Genomic DNA, 15,717 nt, shown 5'->3' on the forward strand with positions numbered 1-15,717 from the left:
CTGATAATGATTTAGCCTGTCAGTCACCCGAAACTGCTAAATGACAAATAATGAAGCAATCAAACTTGATTTAAAAAATGGTTTAATTGCCACGATTGTTTCCTACTTTACGTCATGAAGGAAGAATTCTCGCCCCGGACCTGAAGGGCTGCTAACGACTCTTCATTCGTTCGCTAAACCCGCGGCACAGGGCTGACCAGCCTCTACACCGCCCCTCCTGTGTGACGTCAAGCCCATTGCTATTTGCATGAAGTACGTTGTACAGCTCATCTGAGTTAAAACTGAGTCTCACTTGAGAAGCGATCGCGCGCGCACTGAAAAGTATTACAGCGCGCGCTGAAAATGGAGCTGCCCGCCGCGGGTGAGCACGTCTTCGCGGTGGAAAGCATCGAAAAGAAACGCATTAGAAAGGTTTACGGTTTTCTCTTAACACACTCTTTACATTGTTCATGTTGTAAGCGTATTAAACGTGCAAGTAATGTTTGTATTTTAAAAGCGAGACCACAAGAGTATGGATTTGTTTCTGAAACTCTGAATAATAGTAATGTTTTATTTATTTATTATATTTACAGCAATTTCCAATAGTAATTGGCTTTGTTTTTGTGATATTTGCAGGGAAGGTTTGAGTACCTAGTCAAGTGGAGAGGCTGGTCTCCCAAGTAAGTTTCCTTTCAAGATGTCACTTGCTTGCTGTGCTATTTCAATGTGTGTGTGTGTGTGTGTGTGAGTGTGCGTGCGTGCGTGTGTGTAAGAGAGAGAGAGGGGTGGGTGTAAATAATAAATAATGTATTTTATGGTAAATAATATTGTTTCATATTTAAGCTTAATGCTGTAGAAATGGGGTTCTGTAATGCAAAATAATCGTATATTTTAAAACGATATTATACTAACAGTAGGCTACCAAACAGTTATCAGTAGGCTATTTTTTACTTAATATTGTTTTAATCGGATCGTTCAACAGGACCTTGTTAGTGCCTCCTGTTAGTGCCTCCTGTTAGTCATTCAGATGACAGCCACCACGTTAGATAGTTCGGTTGAGAGAGCTGGTGATATTCATGCTTCTCTGCTCTCCCCCTCTTCCCTCGCTCTCCACCTCCTTTCATCTCTCTATAGATATAACACGTGGGAGCCAGAGGAAAATATTCTGGACCCGAGACTTCTCGTCGCTTTCCAAAACCGGTGAGACATGCAGCCTTGGCTTGACGCTCTGACCTTGTACAGCCGAAAGGAGAAAAGGAGGGAAGATGCTTTCACTACCGCTGCGCTCGTGCTCATTCTTTTTCACTTTCTCTCTCGGTGACTGAAGGGGGAGCACACAAGAGCGGGAGAGAACTTGTGCGCAGGCGCGCCATTATATAGGCTATGACTGAATTGTGTGACTGAATTGCCACGGTCAGAGCACAGCCATTAAAGGATGTTTACATATAGACGTGGCCAGAAAATGTGATCCTTTGAGACGCCTTGCAATCCTTGTGGAACCATTTATCATAAACAAACGTACGCTGTTTCAATATTGTACTATTATTCATTTCGTCTGGGGCTGACAGTTTTCGCTTTTAGACATCTCCAAATGCCCTAAACCAAAAAGCTTACAGCCGAGGTGTATACACACTCTAATTTACTGTATTTTGCATTACAAATGGGCAGCTTTTCGTCGTTACATGTGCATTCCGCACACATTTTTTGTCGGGTATTCATCATCCCCTTTGACTGGCATCTGCGTGCACCATTAGCGGTATCCCTCGTGACAAGGAATTCTGTTTGGAGTAATTGCACGCGCCCCTTGAGTATAAAATCGTTCTAGGTCGTCTAATTAGGTTTTTGCAATATTGTTTTATAGAAGGTCGATGGGAAAATAGCTAATGGCCCATTTCTTTACAGCTCATGGACGTAGTTTGAGATAAAAAAATAAATAATATAAGCCAGAAAAGCCTGTCAAATAACCCGTCAAATAGCAGTATTATTCATATAATAATTTATTAATGAGTTTTGTCATCTTTCTGGTTTTCTTTTTTGTTTACCCTTTCTTTCTAACTGGGATTGTCCACCAAATTAGTAAACAAGGTGTGTGTGCTGTCTGACGCAACACAGAATGTTCTTTATTTTATGTAATCAAATTGTATGTAATGCCACTGGTGGGCAAATTAAGTGCATATTTAAATAATACACAAAACAGTCATTGACATGTCCCATAATGGGACAATGGTCTGAATAAATCAAAAGTTAAATATATTTGTGTCATGTGTTTCTTTCTTTCATGGCTTTGTATAATCTAAAACTCTTTTCTATTCAGGGAAAGACAAGAGCAGCTAATGGGTTATCGCAAACGAGGGCCAAAACCAAAACATCTTCTCCTGCAGGTAATATTACTTACAATCATGTCACGAACACAATGTACCCAATTAACTTCTGTGAAAGTCACACCTGTTTATACTGTAAAGCTCATTGTTAATTTGTCTAATTTCCAAGGTACCATCATTTGCCCGAAGATCCAGTGTTCTTACAGACCTTCAGGGTGTGTCTCAGGATGAGGATAACCAACCCAAAGCAACTTCAGACCTGGTTCAAAGCCAGCAATACCAGCTTAACAGTAAGAAACACCATCCCTACCAGCCCAACCCAAAAGACAAGCAGGGAAATGCACGAACAAATGGGAAAAAGAAGCACTACTACCAGCTCAACAGCAAGAAACACCACCACTATCAACCAAACCCTAAAATGTATGACTCCCTGTATCAGAGGCTCAGAGAGACCAAAGTTCCTGAGTTGACTGACAAGGAATGGAATTTATCTCCAGCTCTACAGCAGAAATGGGTTCAAGATAAGGATTCTGGGTGCCTCAGTAAGGTGAGGAATATTACAATGGAGTTGAAAAACCTTTCTAAACTAAACGGTAGAGATGACTTAAACGTGACTGCAAACAATGCAAAGGAGGACACAGCACCTGCCAATGGAATAAGCAGCAAACTGAAGATTGTGAAGAACAAGAATAAAAACGGGCGCATTGTCATTGTCATGAGCAAGTACATGGAAAATGGCACACAGACAGCTAAAATTAAGAAGGGAATGGCTGATGCTGAGAAAAAAAGGCAAGCACAGGACTGTAAGTCCTGTGGAACAGATGAGTGTACAGAGAAGATAAAGCACACAAAGAAGCAAAGTCTTGTAAAAGTGATAAAAAAGGACAGTAAAGCTGAGTCTGCCTGTTTGAGGTTTTCCAATGGACTATCATCTTGTAGAGAGGACAATCCTAAAAAAGCATGCTCCATTGTGTTTGAACCAAACAACTCAAAGAAGCCTGCCAGGACCGGAGAGCATGCATCTGATGAACAACCCTTGAAACTGACAACCAAAACCAGTCTGACTCCATTGCCTTTTGAGATGAATGATCAAAGAGGCACCCAATCTACCCAATATGGTCCCCCAACTTTCCCTCAAAAGCGTTGCTGCTCTGAGGCAGACAGTAGTAGTGGGGAGGCTAAGAGGTTCTTAAGTTCTCAGAGTATAAGTGCTCCAAATACTGACTTATCTCACTCTTGCAATGGCACCACAGACTTCAATGACCATAAGCACTCTGGCGTACATGACTTTGAAATCCTGGACTTCAACCAAGATGAACCCATAGACCTCAGCTGTGTAAGGTCGAGAGAAGAGAGAAATATTTCTACACATTCTCAGATTGGAAACTATATTGCAACTGGGAAAGAAGTGGTGTCCACACCAGGACAAGTAGAGATAGAAATGAAAAAATCTGTTCCAAGCTTTACACCTTTTCTGGGGAATATAATAATCACTGATGTCACAGCGAACTGCCTCACAGTGACATTCAAGGAGTATGTTAAGTTTAGGAATATATGATGGATATAAAGTCTATAAAGACTACTGACTATTTACTGTGAATTTGTAAAAAAATGTAAAGCATGTTTAATCATCAAGTCCTCAAACTTGCCTGAATATTTTGAAACAATCTAGTGTAAAGTTTTGATAGTTTCAGACTGCATTCAAAAAAATGAATTAATTTTCAAATTCACACATTTATCTATTCCATGTTAGGGATAGAAAAAATAAACTAAACAGGTTTTTCTGTCAATAGCTTGTTTCATATTAGCTCAAAGCTATTTGAAGTGCCATTATTTCAGAAGGCTTAAATATAAGGAGGAGCACTTGCTACACATGTAATACTGAGAAATGTTTTCTACTGATCTGTTTATAGTCCTTGTTTTAAAAAATGTCAATTGAAATGTGTTATTAAGGTTTGTCTAAGCATATTAAAAGTTTTATTTTATGTTCTTGAGTAAGATCTCAGTCTTTGCTTGTACTGCAAGCAGGTGTGTGATGAAGAAGTTCCATTTGCACTGATGTGAGACGAGCTAACAGATAGGCCATATGAGAGATAGTAAAGCATCATTACTATCATGTAAATGCACAAGATATCAATATCAGAATGAACTTTGCACAACTCCTGAACAGCACAGATGAGCAGGGAGGTGAATGACACTTAAGACTAAGTTTTGGAGTAACTCATGTTTTAAGTGTAAGTAACTCATGTTTTTTATTATTATTATTATTATTAGCTTACGGGGTTCGCCTAGTGTCACATTTAATTGATTCAATAAAAAGAACCATGGCAATTCCGCGTACAGTTAGTAGCCTATAGAGCATGATATATCATCCGCTGAAAATTAGGCACGTCTTTTGGAGTGCTGGCAGCAGTTTTGTCTCTCTTTTCGAAGCTACGTTTTCGAAGGCCTAACTTAAAACCTAAAAAAGTACAGTATGACTTTATAGTGTATAATTAAGCGTTAAGCTTATCTACTGTAGGCTATACCCTTAGCCTAAATTTGGACATTATCGAGATCAGGTAAATCATCCAATTTAAAACATTAGGGCTGTCAAGAATTTTGTCGCAGGATTCATTTTTGTTTAAGAGATGTCATATGTTTTAACTTGGTACAAGAAACATAGCTAAACAGGAATAGGCTATCTAAGAAAACTTAAATCTGTTTTCATGATGGATATTGCCTCTAAACAACCATACAAAGAAATTCCTTGAGCTATCAGGCACTAAAAGCAGACCAGTGAAAGCAAGAGGGAAACTTTCATCGCGCCTTCGAATGCGTTTTCCATTTTTGATCAGATAAGGTTTACGGTTGAGCCCAGTGAATGATTAGCCTACACAGCATTTTACTCAAGCAATGTGGCGAGAACCTCAGGTGGTCAAAATAATGATAATAAAATAATAAAACACGTCTTACAATCGGATCGGACACTGTTGCTTAAAATCTAATTCCCTGAACTCGGTAAGGTGTAATAGCATATTTGCTCCTGTAAGTCTTTTCAGCACACATTTTGAGGTTAGTGGTAAGACTGACAGACAACGCAAAAAGGATTAATAAATGGGTTTACCGCGGCTCTCAGAAAAAGAAGTTAAAATAGCGCTGACATTTCAACAATTAACATTTAACAGGCATTTAGGCAGTAGACTAGTCTTTAGCCTATATGTAACCCCCATAAAGCATTCCAGAATGTGAATGAATGTCGCTTTTACAGATAGTAGGCTATAGACTTTATATTTTATGTCCTCCAAATAGAATAGCCTATAATATGCTAGCCTTATTTCTTTATAAACTTTATTTATGCGCAAGACGCTCCATACAACCCCGACAAAAATAGCCTAGGCTACTATGCATCGTCAAAGGTTTATCGGTAAAACACACCGTAGGCTAGAATATTAGAATATTAATTATGATAGGCTTCGTGGTAGCTTTTGCTTGCTATCATTGAGCTTGTAAAGCTTTGAACAGCCTGATGTATAAAACCAGACTCTTTTTTGTGTGTGTGTGTCAGCGCTAACATGGCGGACAGCAAACGTCTCTTTCTCACGGCAAGACTGCTTGGATGGGCTCGTGGATGAGTTATTTGTCCATCCAAAAATGAGGCAGGGGTTGGTTAACCGTGAAATTTGTCAAAGATGGGCTTCGGAAAAGCAATGAAACGGAATCAACCATTTCCTCATGCTGCACCGTCTGAGATAAAGCTGCTTTCGCTGCGGTTATAAAATGGCTTCCTTTGGTCCATCCACTTTATTTGCGATCAGTTTACGAATTCAGCTTTACAGCACATTTTGTCGATTGTTAATTTCGCAAGGTTATTTAAAATATGCTTTGAACATATTATTTTGAAAATAATAATACAAATTATTTGAGTTAAACATTAGGCTATTTATGGGCACATAAAATAAAATAAAGCGTTGGATAATGAGAGGGGACACAGAAATGTTCTGAAAGCTGTGGTTGAAATTGCCACAGATCGCTTTATTAAAATAAAGTGATTTGATCATGAGAAAAGAAGCGTTCTAACGCTGTGGTTGAGATATGGACCCTTTAACTGCTTGTGGTGATAGGAAGGCTATATTTTAAACCTAAGCCAATCTTTCAATGTTAATCACTTTTTTTAAATAATATGATCTAATCTAATACAAATCGTCTTTAGGACGCTTGTAAACATAAAATAATCTGCAGAATAAGCTATAACTGCAGTTGGACTACATACTTTCTTCTTCTTCTTCTTCTTCTTCTTCTTTATTTACCTAAAATAAATAAATAAATAAATATTTTTAATACAAGGTTATCCCACATGTTTACTGGCGAGGCTTAGATTAATTTTATTTGGCACATATGTTGTAAACCGTAGCTAATGCACGACTTTTTCAATTTTAATACCAATTTTATAATTATAGCACATATATATATATATATATATAGGCTATATGCCATTGAGATGACTGGGAAAAAGTGTCCCAATCAACCTGAATTTACCCTGTAGGCTACAGGTAAACTAATATGAAAGCTCTCGATTTAAAATCCCAAATTGGCCTATAACTATGGGCCCATTAAATATCTAAGAAGTCTTAGTGTAGGCCTATCTAAATAATCCAACGGGAATAGGGAAACAAAACAAAAAAAGAAAAGTTTTTACATCGAATAGGCCTACTGTTTTTTTTATTTATTTTTACTTTATCGAAAATGTTCTTAAAAAGTCTGCAGAAATAATAGTAGTAATTGCTATTTCCTTTGTAAATTGTGCACAATTTCTCATGCTGGTTGCCCAGAAACGAGCGAACCAATAATATTCTTCCAGCTCGATCGAGATCGCGTATACGGATATAACCACTGCACTGCAGTAGTCAAACCACCAATCATCTTCCGCAAAAACAAACAAAAAACAAAACAAAACAAAACAAAACAACCATAAACCCTGTTCATGCATAAAGACAAAAAAAACTGAAAACGCCTTGATTTTAGTTTGGAGAAAATTATTTTACAATCGTCAAAATAGGTCTATCTTGTTCAAACTGTTCATTGTTTTGCAGCGGATATAGCTAGCCTACATCATTTTCACTCACCGAATGAACCACTGCATATCCAACGCTTAATTTTGCAGGGCACCAAGTTATCAATCAATATGATCTTCATTGATTAAGATAAGCCTATCTTTGCCCAAATTTTATTTCTAAACAATACATTTAAACGCTTGCTTGTGAAAGTAGGCCTGTGTAATTCAGCCAGGAAATTTGCCTATTCATTAATAACGTAATTTAGCTATAGCATCAGTAGCCTAAACATTTTCGGAAAATGTTCGATAACATAGCCTAGTTCCCTTTTTTATGGTCACGAGTGGGTAATAAAAAAAATGACTGTTTTTACTTCACATGTCTAGCTGTAGGCTGTGTAGGCTATAATATTTCAATGATTATAGGTAGGCTAATATTTATTATATATATTCATATTTTTTTCTTTTTTTGTTTCGTTAAACCAACATAATTATGTGAGATTGTTTAATTGAATTATAGGCTATATGGACCAATTACAAAAAGTAGCGTTCATATTTTTATATTTATTTTATGCAGGCCTATAGGCTAGGCTACATAATTTATATAATATATAGCCTAATAGGCCATTGTATTATCTACATATTTTTCTCTAAAATTTAAATCTGTTTTCAATTAACAAACATAAATGAAATCTTATTTTTGTTAAAACATTATTGCTGTTGTTTCGAGATTGTTTGGGCTAAAAAATAAAGTTAATGCAGTAACACCTGACCCATGTAATCGTTATAAGGGAAACTAGGCTATACAGAGGTTACTTTTAGAAGTGCATAGTAACTGCCTACTAATAAAGATACAATAATTATGAAATGTTTCGTTGTTTAGTTGTCTTTACCAGAAGTTACTGTTGACTTGTTGTCATGAGCTATTAATTATTATTATTATTAGCATACATTATTACACCATTATTGGTTTTTTTAATTTTTAAATTTTTTATACATAAATCGGGGTATTTTATAGGCGAAATATAGCCTAAAATAGAAGTATATGAATTAGTTTAGTAGTATAACCTTTTTTCTTCTAAAGGTTATGTCATTTATTTATTAAAATTGTTTTTGAACATCTTTTTTTTTGTTGTTGTTGTTGTTGTTGTTGAAATATATATATTGTGTATAATATTCACTTTTAAGTAACTGGGTTTGCACTCAAGCAGTTTAGTAGCCTAGTAGGCATGCTGTAATCTATTTCGATCTATTTGATTTTTGATTCTCATTTGGCAGCTAAATGTCTTACACAAAAGCATCATACAATTAATTTTGTATTTATTCATTTTATTTATTATTATTATAATTAGCCTATTATTATTTTCGAAAGAGCCAGTTGGAGACCAAATCTAAATATTCGAATAATTTTGAGCAGACGTGTGGCTACGGGATAAACATGAATAGGCTATGCGGTCCGTTTTTCTTCATCAAAAATAGGCTAACACAATCTAGTAGGCTACCTCCTAGACCTAGAGCAAATAATGTGTAACGAATAGCCTCAGATCATTGTTTAGGCGATATCACAGATTCAGTTTAATTACCGACTAGGCTTTTAGGCTATAGCCTAATACATAAGAATCATTCGTTTGTACAAACAGGCTATTACTCTGCAGGACACATCAATAACCCAACAATGACATGACGTTTGCCATGGATGAAGACGTTTTAGCGGAATTATTATTAAGATTTTAGCGGAATTAGTCAAATAGTTTTGTGAATAGCAGAATATTGGTAAAAAAATAAGATGCCATACATTTTCCTATCATAACAGGTGTAGCCTATATTATATTACCCTATTATTTACAGCTATTTACAGACAAATCTTATGAATTATGCTTGTTTCAGAAAATACAAATTAGAGTTCATACAGCCAAGCCTACATATTCTGTATCAGTTGACGTTTCATTGATGACGTTTTCTTGTATTAGCCTATAGTCTTGACGATTAAACTTTAACGTGTATGTGTTCAGGGCAGGCTCAGCCGAGGAGGTCTTATCATATTTTTTGTCAAGAATGCATGTATGTCACTAAGAAGCAAGTCGCGGCCACTTAGCAACAGCGGAGCCAATGAACGGACTCAAAATGTTTCCACCTACAAGCGGTGCTAAGGCAACATGCTAAAGAACGTGATGACGTCTGGCTGCGCACGAGAGTATTATGGGCTGTATGGAATTCTGAAGCTAGAGCAGGCGGACTGGACTCGCGCTCGCAGTCAGCTAGCTTCGCTGCAAGCTAACGGTAGACGAAGGTAAACATGGAGCTATCGGCTGTCGGGGAGAGGGTGTTCGCGGCCGAGTCGATCATCAAGAGACGAATACGACGGGTATGTGTTGAGTGAGAGTGATATCGACATTTTTCTGCATATATGTGCTCATGTCTTCGGCTCACGCTAACGAAATTTATTTTTTATGTGTATGTGTCTGATTGCACGCACAGGGTCGAATGGAATATCTCGTTAAATGGAAGGGCTGGTCACCCAAGTGAGTAATGCATGCATGCCCATCCTGTCTATCGTGCCTGTCTATCGTTTTAGTGACAGCGATGGCTGTCAAAATATCGCGAAGGCCATACATCAGCTGGCAGGTTACCATGCTGGTTATTACTGCAGACTGGTTTTGGCAGATGGCATGCTGCAACATTAGCTGGCCCTGCTGCTAGTTGCCGATAAAGCAGTGGTTTAAATGCAGCTAGAGATGGACAGTCATCACGTGAAACTTTTTTTGTTCTCACAGGTACAGTACTTGGGAACCAGAGGAAAATATCCTAGACTCGCGCCTTTTCGTTGCCTTTGAAGAGCGGTAAAATAAATAAATAAAGATTAATAATAATAATTATATTATTAGGCGGTCAAAAATACAGACATTTTCACACATGCTTTTGTATTTTCATTCAGGGAACGTGAGAGAGAAATATTTGGACCCAAGAAAAGAGGACCTAAGCTGAAGACTTTTCTTCTAAAGGTTAATGTCATTTATTTATTAAAATTGTTTTTGAACATCTTTTTTGTTGAAATATATATATTGTGTATAATATTCACTTTTATGTAACTGGGTTTGCACTCAAGCCCTTGATAGTAGCCTATACATGAATGAATAACACTTTTTTTTTTTTTTTTAAAAGGGCATACTTTTGTTTTTTGCATTTATTTTTTAAAATCATATATTTTTGCAGGCCCAAGCTAAAGAAAAGGCAAAGTGTTACGAATTTAGGAATGAATCATCCAGGGGCATTCATGTTGCATATCCCAGTCCAGAGCCTGTGATAACCCCTAGATCGAGAGAGGGACTGCGTGCTGTGGTTCCCACCATTTTCCCTCCCAGCACAGTCAACCGAGGGGAGAGCGTAAGGCATTCACCTCCAGAACCAAGGGAGCGTCGTTCTCCATCCTCACCAAGACCCAGCACTGATGCATTTACCCTTGCCCCAAAAAAGAGAGGACGGAAGCCCAAATTACGGTTCACAGATGGCTACACAAGCTCCTTGCATCCAGGGCATGCAAAAAGAGCTGCAGATGAAACCATGGCAAGCATTCCTTCCAAAATGGCAAAGTTGGGTTTGGGTGAAGACGAAGAGAGATGCTCTGAAATGATTGGTAGAATTAAAATATCTCACAAGCACATGGATGCTACCTATTCACACAAACAAAACAGAGTTGTTCCAAGCAGGAGTACCCAGCACATTTCTCCAGAGTGGAATTTGCATTCCAGCAGGACTAATCCACAAACAAGCCTCTTTCACCACAAACACCTGAAGCATCATTCAAAACGAAGGACATTTGAACATGGTGATTCCACCAGCAGACAGCCTTCACTTATCGCCAAAATCCCAGTGTCACGCATTTTTGGAGAGCCTGAGGAGGGAGATGCTTGGAGACCCTCCTTCAGCAATGTGGAGAAAGTTTTAGTTACAGATGTGACGACAAACTTACTGACTGTAACGATCAAAGAGAGTAGCACAGATAAAGGCTTCTTCAAAGACAAAAGATGATTTTGCCCTTCTTCAGAGGTCTTTTTATTATCAAAAATATTCTGTATTGTGTATTGTATAAAAAAAATCTTATTCCGTTTTCTGTCCCACTGAAATCTGTATTTATTGTGAAATTGCTGCTTTAAGATATTTGCATGCTAGACATGTTAAACAATGCTAGAACTGCGTCCGAATGCATACAAGAGTTCTTAGATCATTTGCTGTAAATACATTTTAATTGTTAACAATAAATATATATAAGTCTATTAGTTCTCCCACACGAACTCAAACATTTATGTACAGCCTTAAAGTTGACATATTGCACATTTAGCGTCATATTATTGCGTCTTGTCATTACATTTTGAAATCTTGTAATTTACGTTGACCTTTTTTTTTCTTTTTTTTTTTTTGCAAGTTTATATTGTCAGTTACCTTGTGTCACGGTACAACAACCATATTAATTTACTGATATAAAAGTGTAAAATAAAAATCTGTTTTTCATCTCAAACTCAAAAGTAAAATGTAAAATAATAATGAACATGTTTCTTTTGTTTCTTTTTGCTTCAGCTCAAATTAGTATTCATAAATATTATATTACATTATATTACATATTACATTATTAATAGTAATGAATTAAATTAACTTTTATTTATTCTACATATTTTGTTGGTCGATTTTGTAAGTATAAGAGATCTGTAAAAAGTGCGAATAAAAAGTTATTTAATGGCATCTTAAATGGAAAAGCGCACGTCCAATATCCATACTCAACGAGTCATACTGAATCATATTTACAAATATATAGAGGATAATATAAAAATATATATAAAATATATATTATCCCTACATTATTATTTTTTTAACCTGATGCCTAAATGTTTATTTAGTATTAAATGCAATATTTGAAAAATTCCCAAACCTTTAATTTAGTTATACAATTACTTACTGGTTTTATTTTATAGCCTTTTATATATTTTTTTAATTATTTGGCCTTTATGTTTTTTTTTTTTTTTGGACACTTGACAAAAGTTTAAACTTTTAGGTTTATATAACATTTAATGTGCTTTCAAACAGTCACTGCTGGGCCTTCAGATATTGCAGTGTAAAGGTCAAACTCTTGTCAATGTTTATAGACACCATGCATCTTCTAAATTATCTTTTTAGTTTCGATTTAACTCGGTTGTTTAGATTCCAATTATAATACAACTAAAATACTCCAGACGCAAAATGATAAACCACAGTCACAATCAAAATTTGAAGCAAATCATTTTTATTTTGATTATTGGTTTCTTATTCAAAATGCAATTTTGTAATTCGTTTATAAAACACCGATTCTAAGATTTTCCATCTAAATCAGACATCTATGCTCCTATACTATCGATGCTAAACCACGTGTCTTCGTGGTTTTTGTGTCCTTGGCCTCCTCAGCATTTCTGGATCTTTTCTTTTTGATTGCAATCCATTTCGTTGTCTTTATATCAGCATTGTCGTCACCGGAATTCTTGTCTTCAGCCTGGAAAAAAAAATCACTTTGCATTCAACTAAGTTAACAAGTTTTTAGTAGCCTAAATGATAAACCATTTCCTTGATAAAAGCAATGAGGTCGCAGTTACATTTAATTGTACGCCTTCTTAATAATCCATGGCAAAACAGCGCAACAAAAGTCCAAAGGAAACGTATGATTTAACCATGGTAAGTATAGCCTACTCTATTCCTTTACCCGCCACACACAAAAATAAATAATCATTAGGCTATAATAACTTAAACCCTAAATAAAGATGAATAAAGTATTTATCCTGTTTTTGTTGTTTCAGCTCCATTGTTTAAAAAAATGATGTGAAGTGTGTAAAACATTATTGTTGCCTTTAACCAAATTGTTGTTGTCTGGACACATTTGAGTTGCAAACCTGACTTTCTTAACCTAATTCTCTATTTATTTAGAAAGAAAAGAGTGAAGGCACAATTTACATAATGAAACCATAGTAAGCTCAGACATTGCAGTCTTCAGTGAGAGATATAAAGCTTAAGATGAGAAGGACCTATGGATCACTGCGGGCCAGTTACACAGGGTAGCCGTAGTTGCGGTCACAACGAGGGAAGCAGTGAGGGTTCAGCCAGTGCTCCATATTGGTCTCTCGAGCCCTTTGCTCCAGCCTCTGCATATGTAGCATGTGTTCCTGAAATACACACAATGGACTCTGAATTCTATTGACATGAAGCTGAGTTCACTTATTGATTTAGGAATTTTGTTCTTAAAACCATGTGACCACAGATCAGATGCATATTCACAAAAACAAAGAATTGCAGGCTTTCATGCATGATGTTTTCATAAGCTTTGTTATTAAATATGTGAATAAAAGGAGTGGAGAGGTGGCTCCCCACTCATAGGTTCGTCGGGGTGTCCAGGCTTCTGTCTCTTAGTGCGGAGTAGCTGCTTTGCAAAGCTCTCCTTAATGATGGGGTTTGCATCTAGAAAAATGACATAACTGCATCAAGGTCACATTTTCATACTGTAATTTCATGGTAATGTCAGCATAATTTATTTATGTGACTAAATTTAACAAATAGATAGAAACTGGTTCACAATTTAGGGGCTACATATGCTGTAAAAAAATGTCATGCATATTTTTATGCAAACAAATAAGAATCCTTAATAAGAATTAGCTACATGCTAATTTTCTTTTCTCTATTCTTCCTCAGGCGGCCATTCTGTCTTCTGAACCTTTATTCTTTCAGATATCCTCGAGTCCTTTGGGGGTCTAATTTGTATGAATTTTGGCCTTTCTCTTTCCCTCTTTCTTCATCTATCTCCCTCTTTTCTCTCCCTTTCACACGGACACGCACGCACGCATACACATAGGCTACACTTCACTCACTTTCTCTCCTCCCTCCCCATTTTAACCCCTCCCTCCCTCCCTTTCCCAGCAGTGTTTCTCTATGGAAGAACACAAAGTACCCATTCATGATCGCGTCTCCCCGGGGAACGCGCCCTAGCGCGCGCGTGACCCGGAGCTCTGACCCGCGAGGGGTATGAAAATGAGCCCGTTACGGTAAACACCAACGTGGCAGATAAACAGCCGAACAGCATTTAATACGTTTTTGCCATGTTAGTCTATAATAAGATTATTTAATTATTAGAGGGCCGGAAAGTGCATGTAAAATTATTACATATTGAAAGACGAGTGTGTTCAGGTAAAAATTTCAGCAACTAAAGCAATATGCTGGATATGAATATAGGCCTATATAGGCAAAGCCTACATATAATGAACAATGACAATAGTTAGGCCTATAGGCTAAGAATGAAAACAATCTCACAGAACTTAATATTATTTCAGTCGTAGCTAGGAATAAAAGAAATAAAGAAGCTATTCAGGCTACTTTCAAAGGTCTTATATATATATATATATATATATATATTTATATATATATATATTTTTTTTTTTTTTTTTTTTTTTTTTAAGTTCTTATTTAGCATGAAAATAAAACTCGGTAAAACAGGTATACCTGCATACAAAAGTCACAAGCCATAGTAAAAAAAGCTAAATAAAAAAACACAAACACAGTGATATGCAAATAGAACCCATGTTATAAGATACACAGGAAAAACATACCAGTGGAGAAGGCCAATAAGACAACGCAAAAAAAGCATGCCAACAGCTTCATTTTCACTTCTGTTCGTCCTCGGCTCGGAATAACAGCACTTGAGTTTTTACCAAACTTATGAGGAGGAGAAATACATGGCAACGTCATTTAGAAGTTGCCCCCACCACAGCACCTCTGCTTACAGGCCACTGGATACAGATCCCATAGACGACTCCTGCCTGCACATCTGGATGAAGTAACAGACATATTCCACAAGATGTCGCCTTCACTTAAACTATAACGTCTGACTCTTAATTACGTCCTGGGTTAAAACACTTACGGTTAAAAAAGTGGCCGTGTGGGTGCAAGAAATGTATGGATAAAAATATGATGACAATGTTTCAGACATTATGGTGTATTTCTATCAACCTGCCCGAACTATCTGCTTCGCACCCGACAAGCATCCAGGTGGAAAACGATTAAATAAAAAAGGGTAGGCCTATTTCTATAAATGTTTTTTTATTTTATTATTATTATAAACAGGCATCGACAGTGCACAGAAACCCAGACAAAACACCCTACAAAAAAAAAAAAAAAAAAAAAACACCTTCAGAATAGGCTAAATAAATAATAACATGCTAAAATGTTTACTTTTTTAAAAACACATTTCTACAGTGAATTTCCTTGAATATTGCCTCGAAGAATCAAATATAGGCCTATTTATAATAGGCTAATTAACAGTTTTGTTTTTTGTTTTTTTGCATTTCACATTGTTTCTGGTAAAATTACTAACATGTT

At 36.5% G+C, this 15,717-nt stretch overlaps 3 protein-coding genes across 4 annotated transcripts; 2 read left to right on the forward strand and 1 right to left on the reverse strand.

Moving 5' to 3' along the window:
• Positions 1-245: 245 nt before the first annotated feature.
• LOC307165175 (E3 SUMO-protein ligase CBX4-like) lies at positions 246-4,293 on the forward strand. Of its 2 annotated transcripts, XM_079882544.1 has the most exons (5): positions 246-411; positions 616-659; positions 1,114-1,179; positions 2,294-2,360; positions 2,470-4,293. In XM_079882544.1, exons 1-5 carry the CDS (start codon positions 343-345, stop codon positions 3,856-3,858), a joined length of 1,635 nt encoding a protein of 544 aa, XP_079738670.1. In that variant the 5' UTR covers positions 246-342; the 3' UTR covers positions 3,859-4,293. The 2 variants fall into 2 exon arrangements, with proteins under 2 accessions (XP_079738670.1, XP_079738671.1); XM_079882545.1 differs by lacking the exon at positions 1,114-1,179 and having other exon boundaries at positions 270-411.
• A 5,051-nt stretch (positions 4,294-9,344) lies between these two features.
• cbx8b (chromobox homolog 8b) lies at positions 9,345-11,878 on the forward strand. Its single transcript, XM_079882872.1, has 5 exons — positions 9,345-9,697; positions 9,811-9,854; positions 10,107-10,172; positions 10,268-10,334; positions 10,546-11,878. The coding sequence occupies exons 1-5, from the start codon at positions 9,629-9,631 to the stop codon at positions 11,359-11,361; spliced, it is 1,062 nt and encodes a 353-aa protein (XP_079738998.1). The 5' UTR covers positions 9,345-9,628; the 3' UTR covers positions 11,362-11,878.
• A 715-nt stretch (positions 11,879-12,593) lies between these two features.
• On the reverse strand, positions 12,594-15,205 carry cUnh17orf67 (chromosome Un C17orf67 homolog). The gene is made up of 4 exons (XM_079882562.1): positions 14,949-15,205; positions 13,719-13,806; positions 13,377-13,515; positions 12,594-12,850 (listed from the first exon to the last, which is right to left on the reverse strand). Exons 1-3 carry the CDS (start codon positions 15,085-15,087, stop codon positions 13,398-13,400), a joined length of 345 nt encoding a protein of 114 aa, XP_079738688.1. The 5' UTR covers positions 15,088-15,205; the 3' UTR covers positions 12,594-12,850; positions 13,377-13,397.
• Positions 15,206-15,717: the final 512 nt, after the last annotated feature.

This window comes from Squalius cephalus (genome assembly GCF_949319135.1).
Source record: "Squalius cephalus genome assembly, chromosome: 10".
Lineage (NCBI taxonomy): Eukaryota > Metazoa > Chordata > Actinopteri > Cypriniformes > Leuciscidae > Squalius > Squalius cephalus.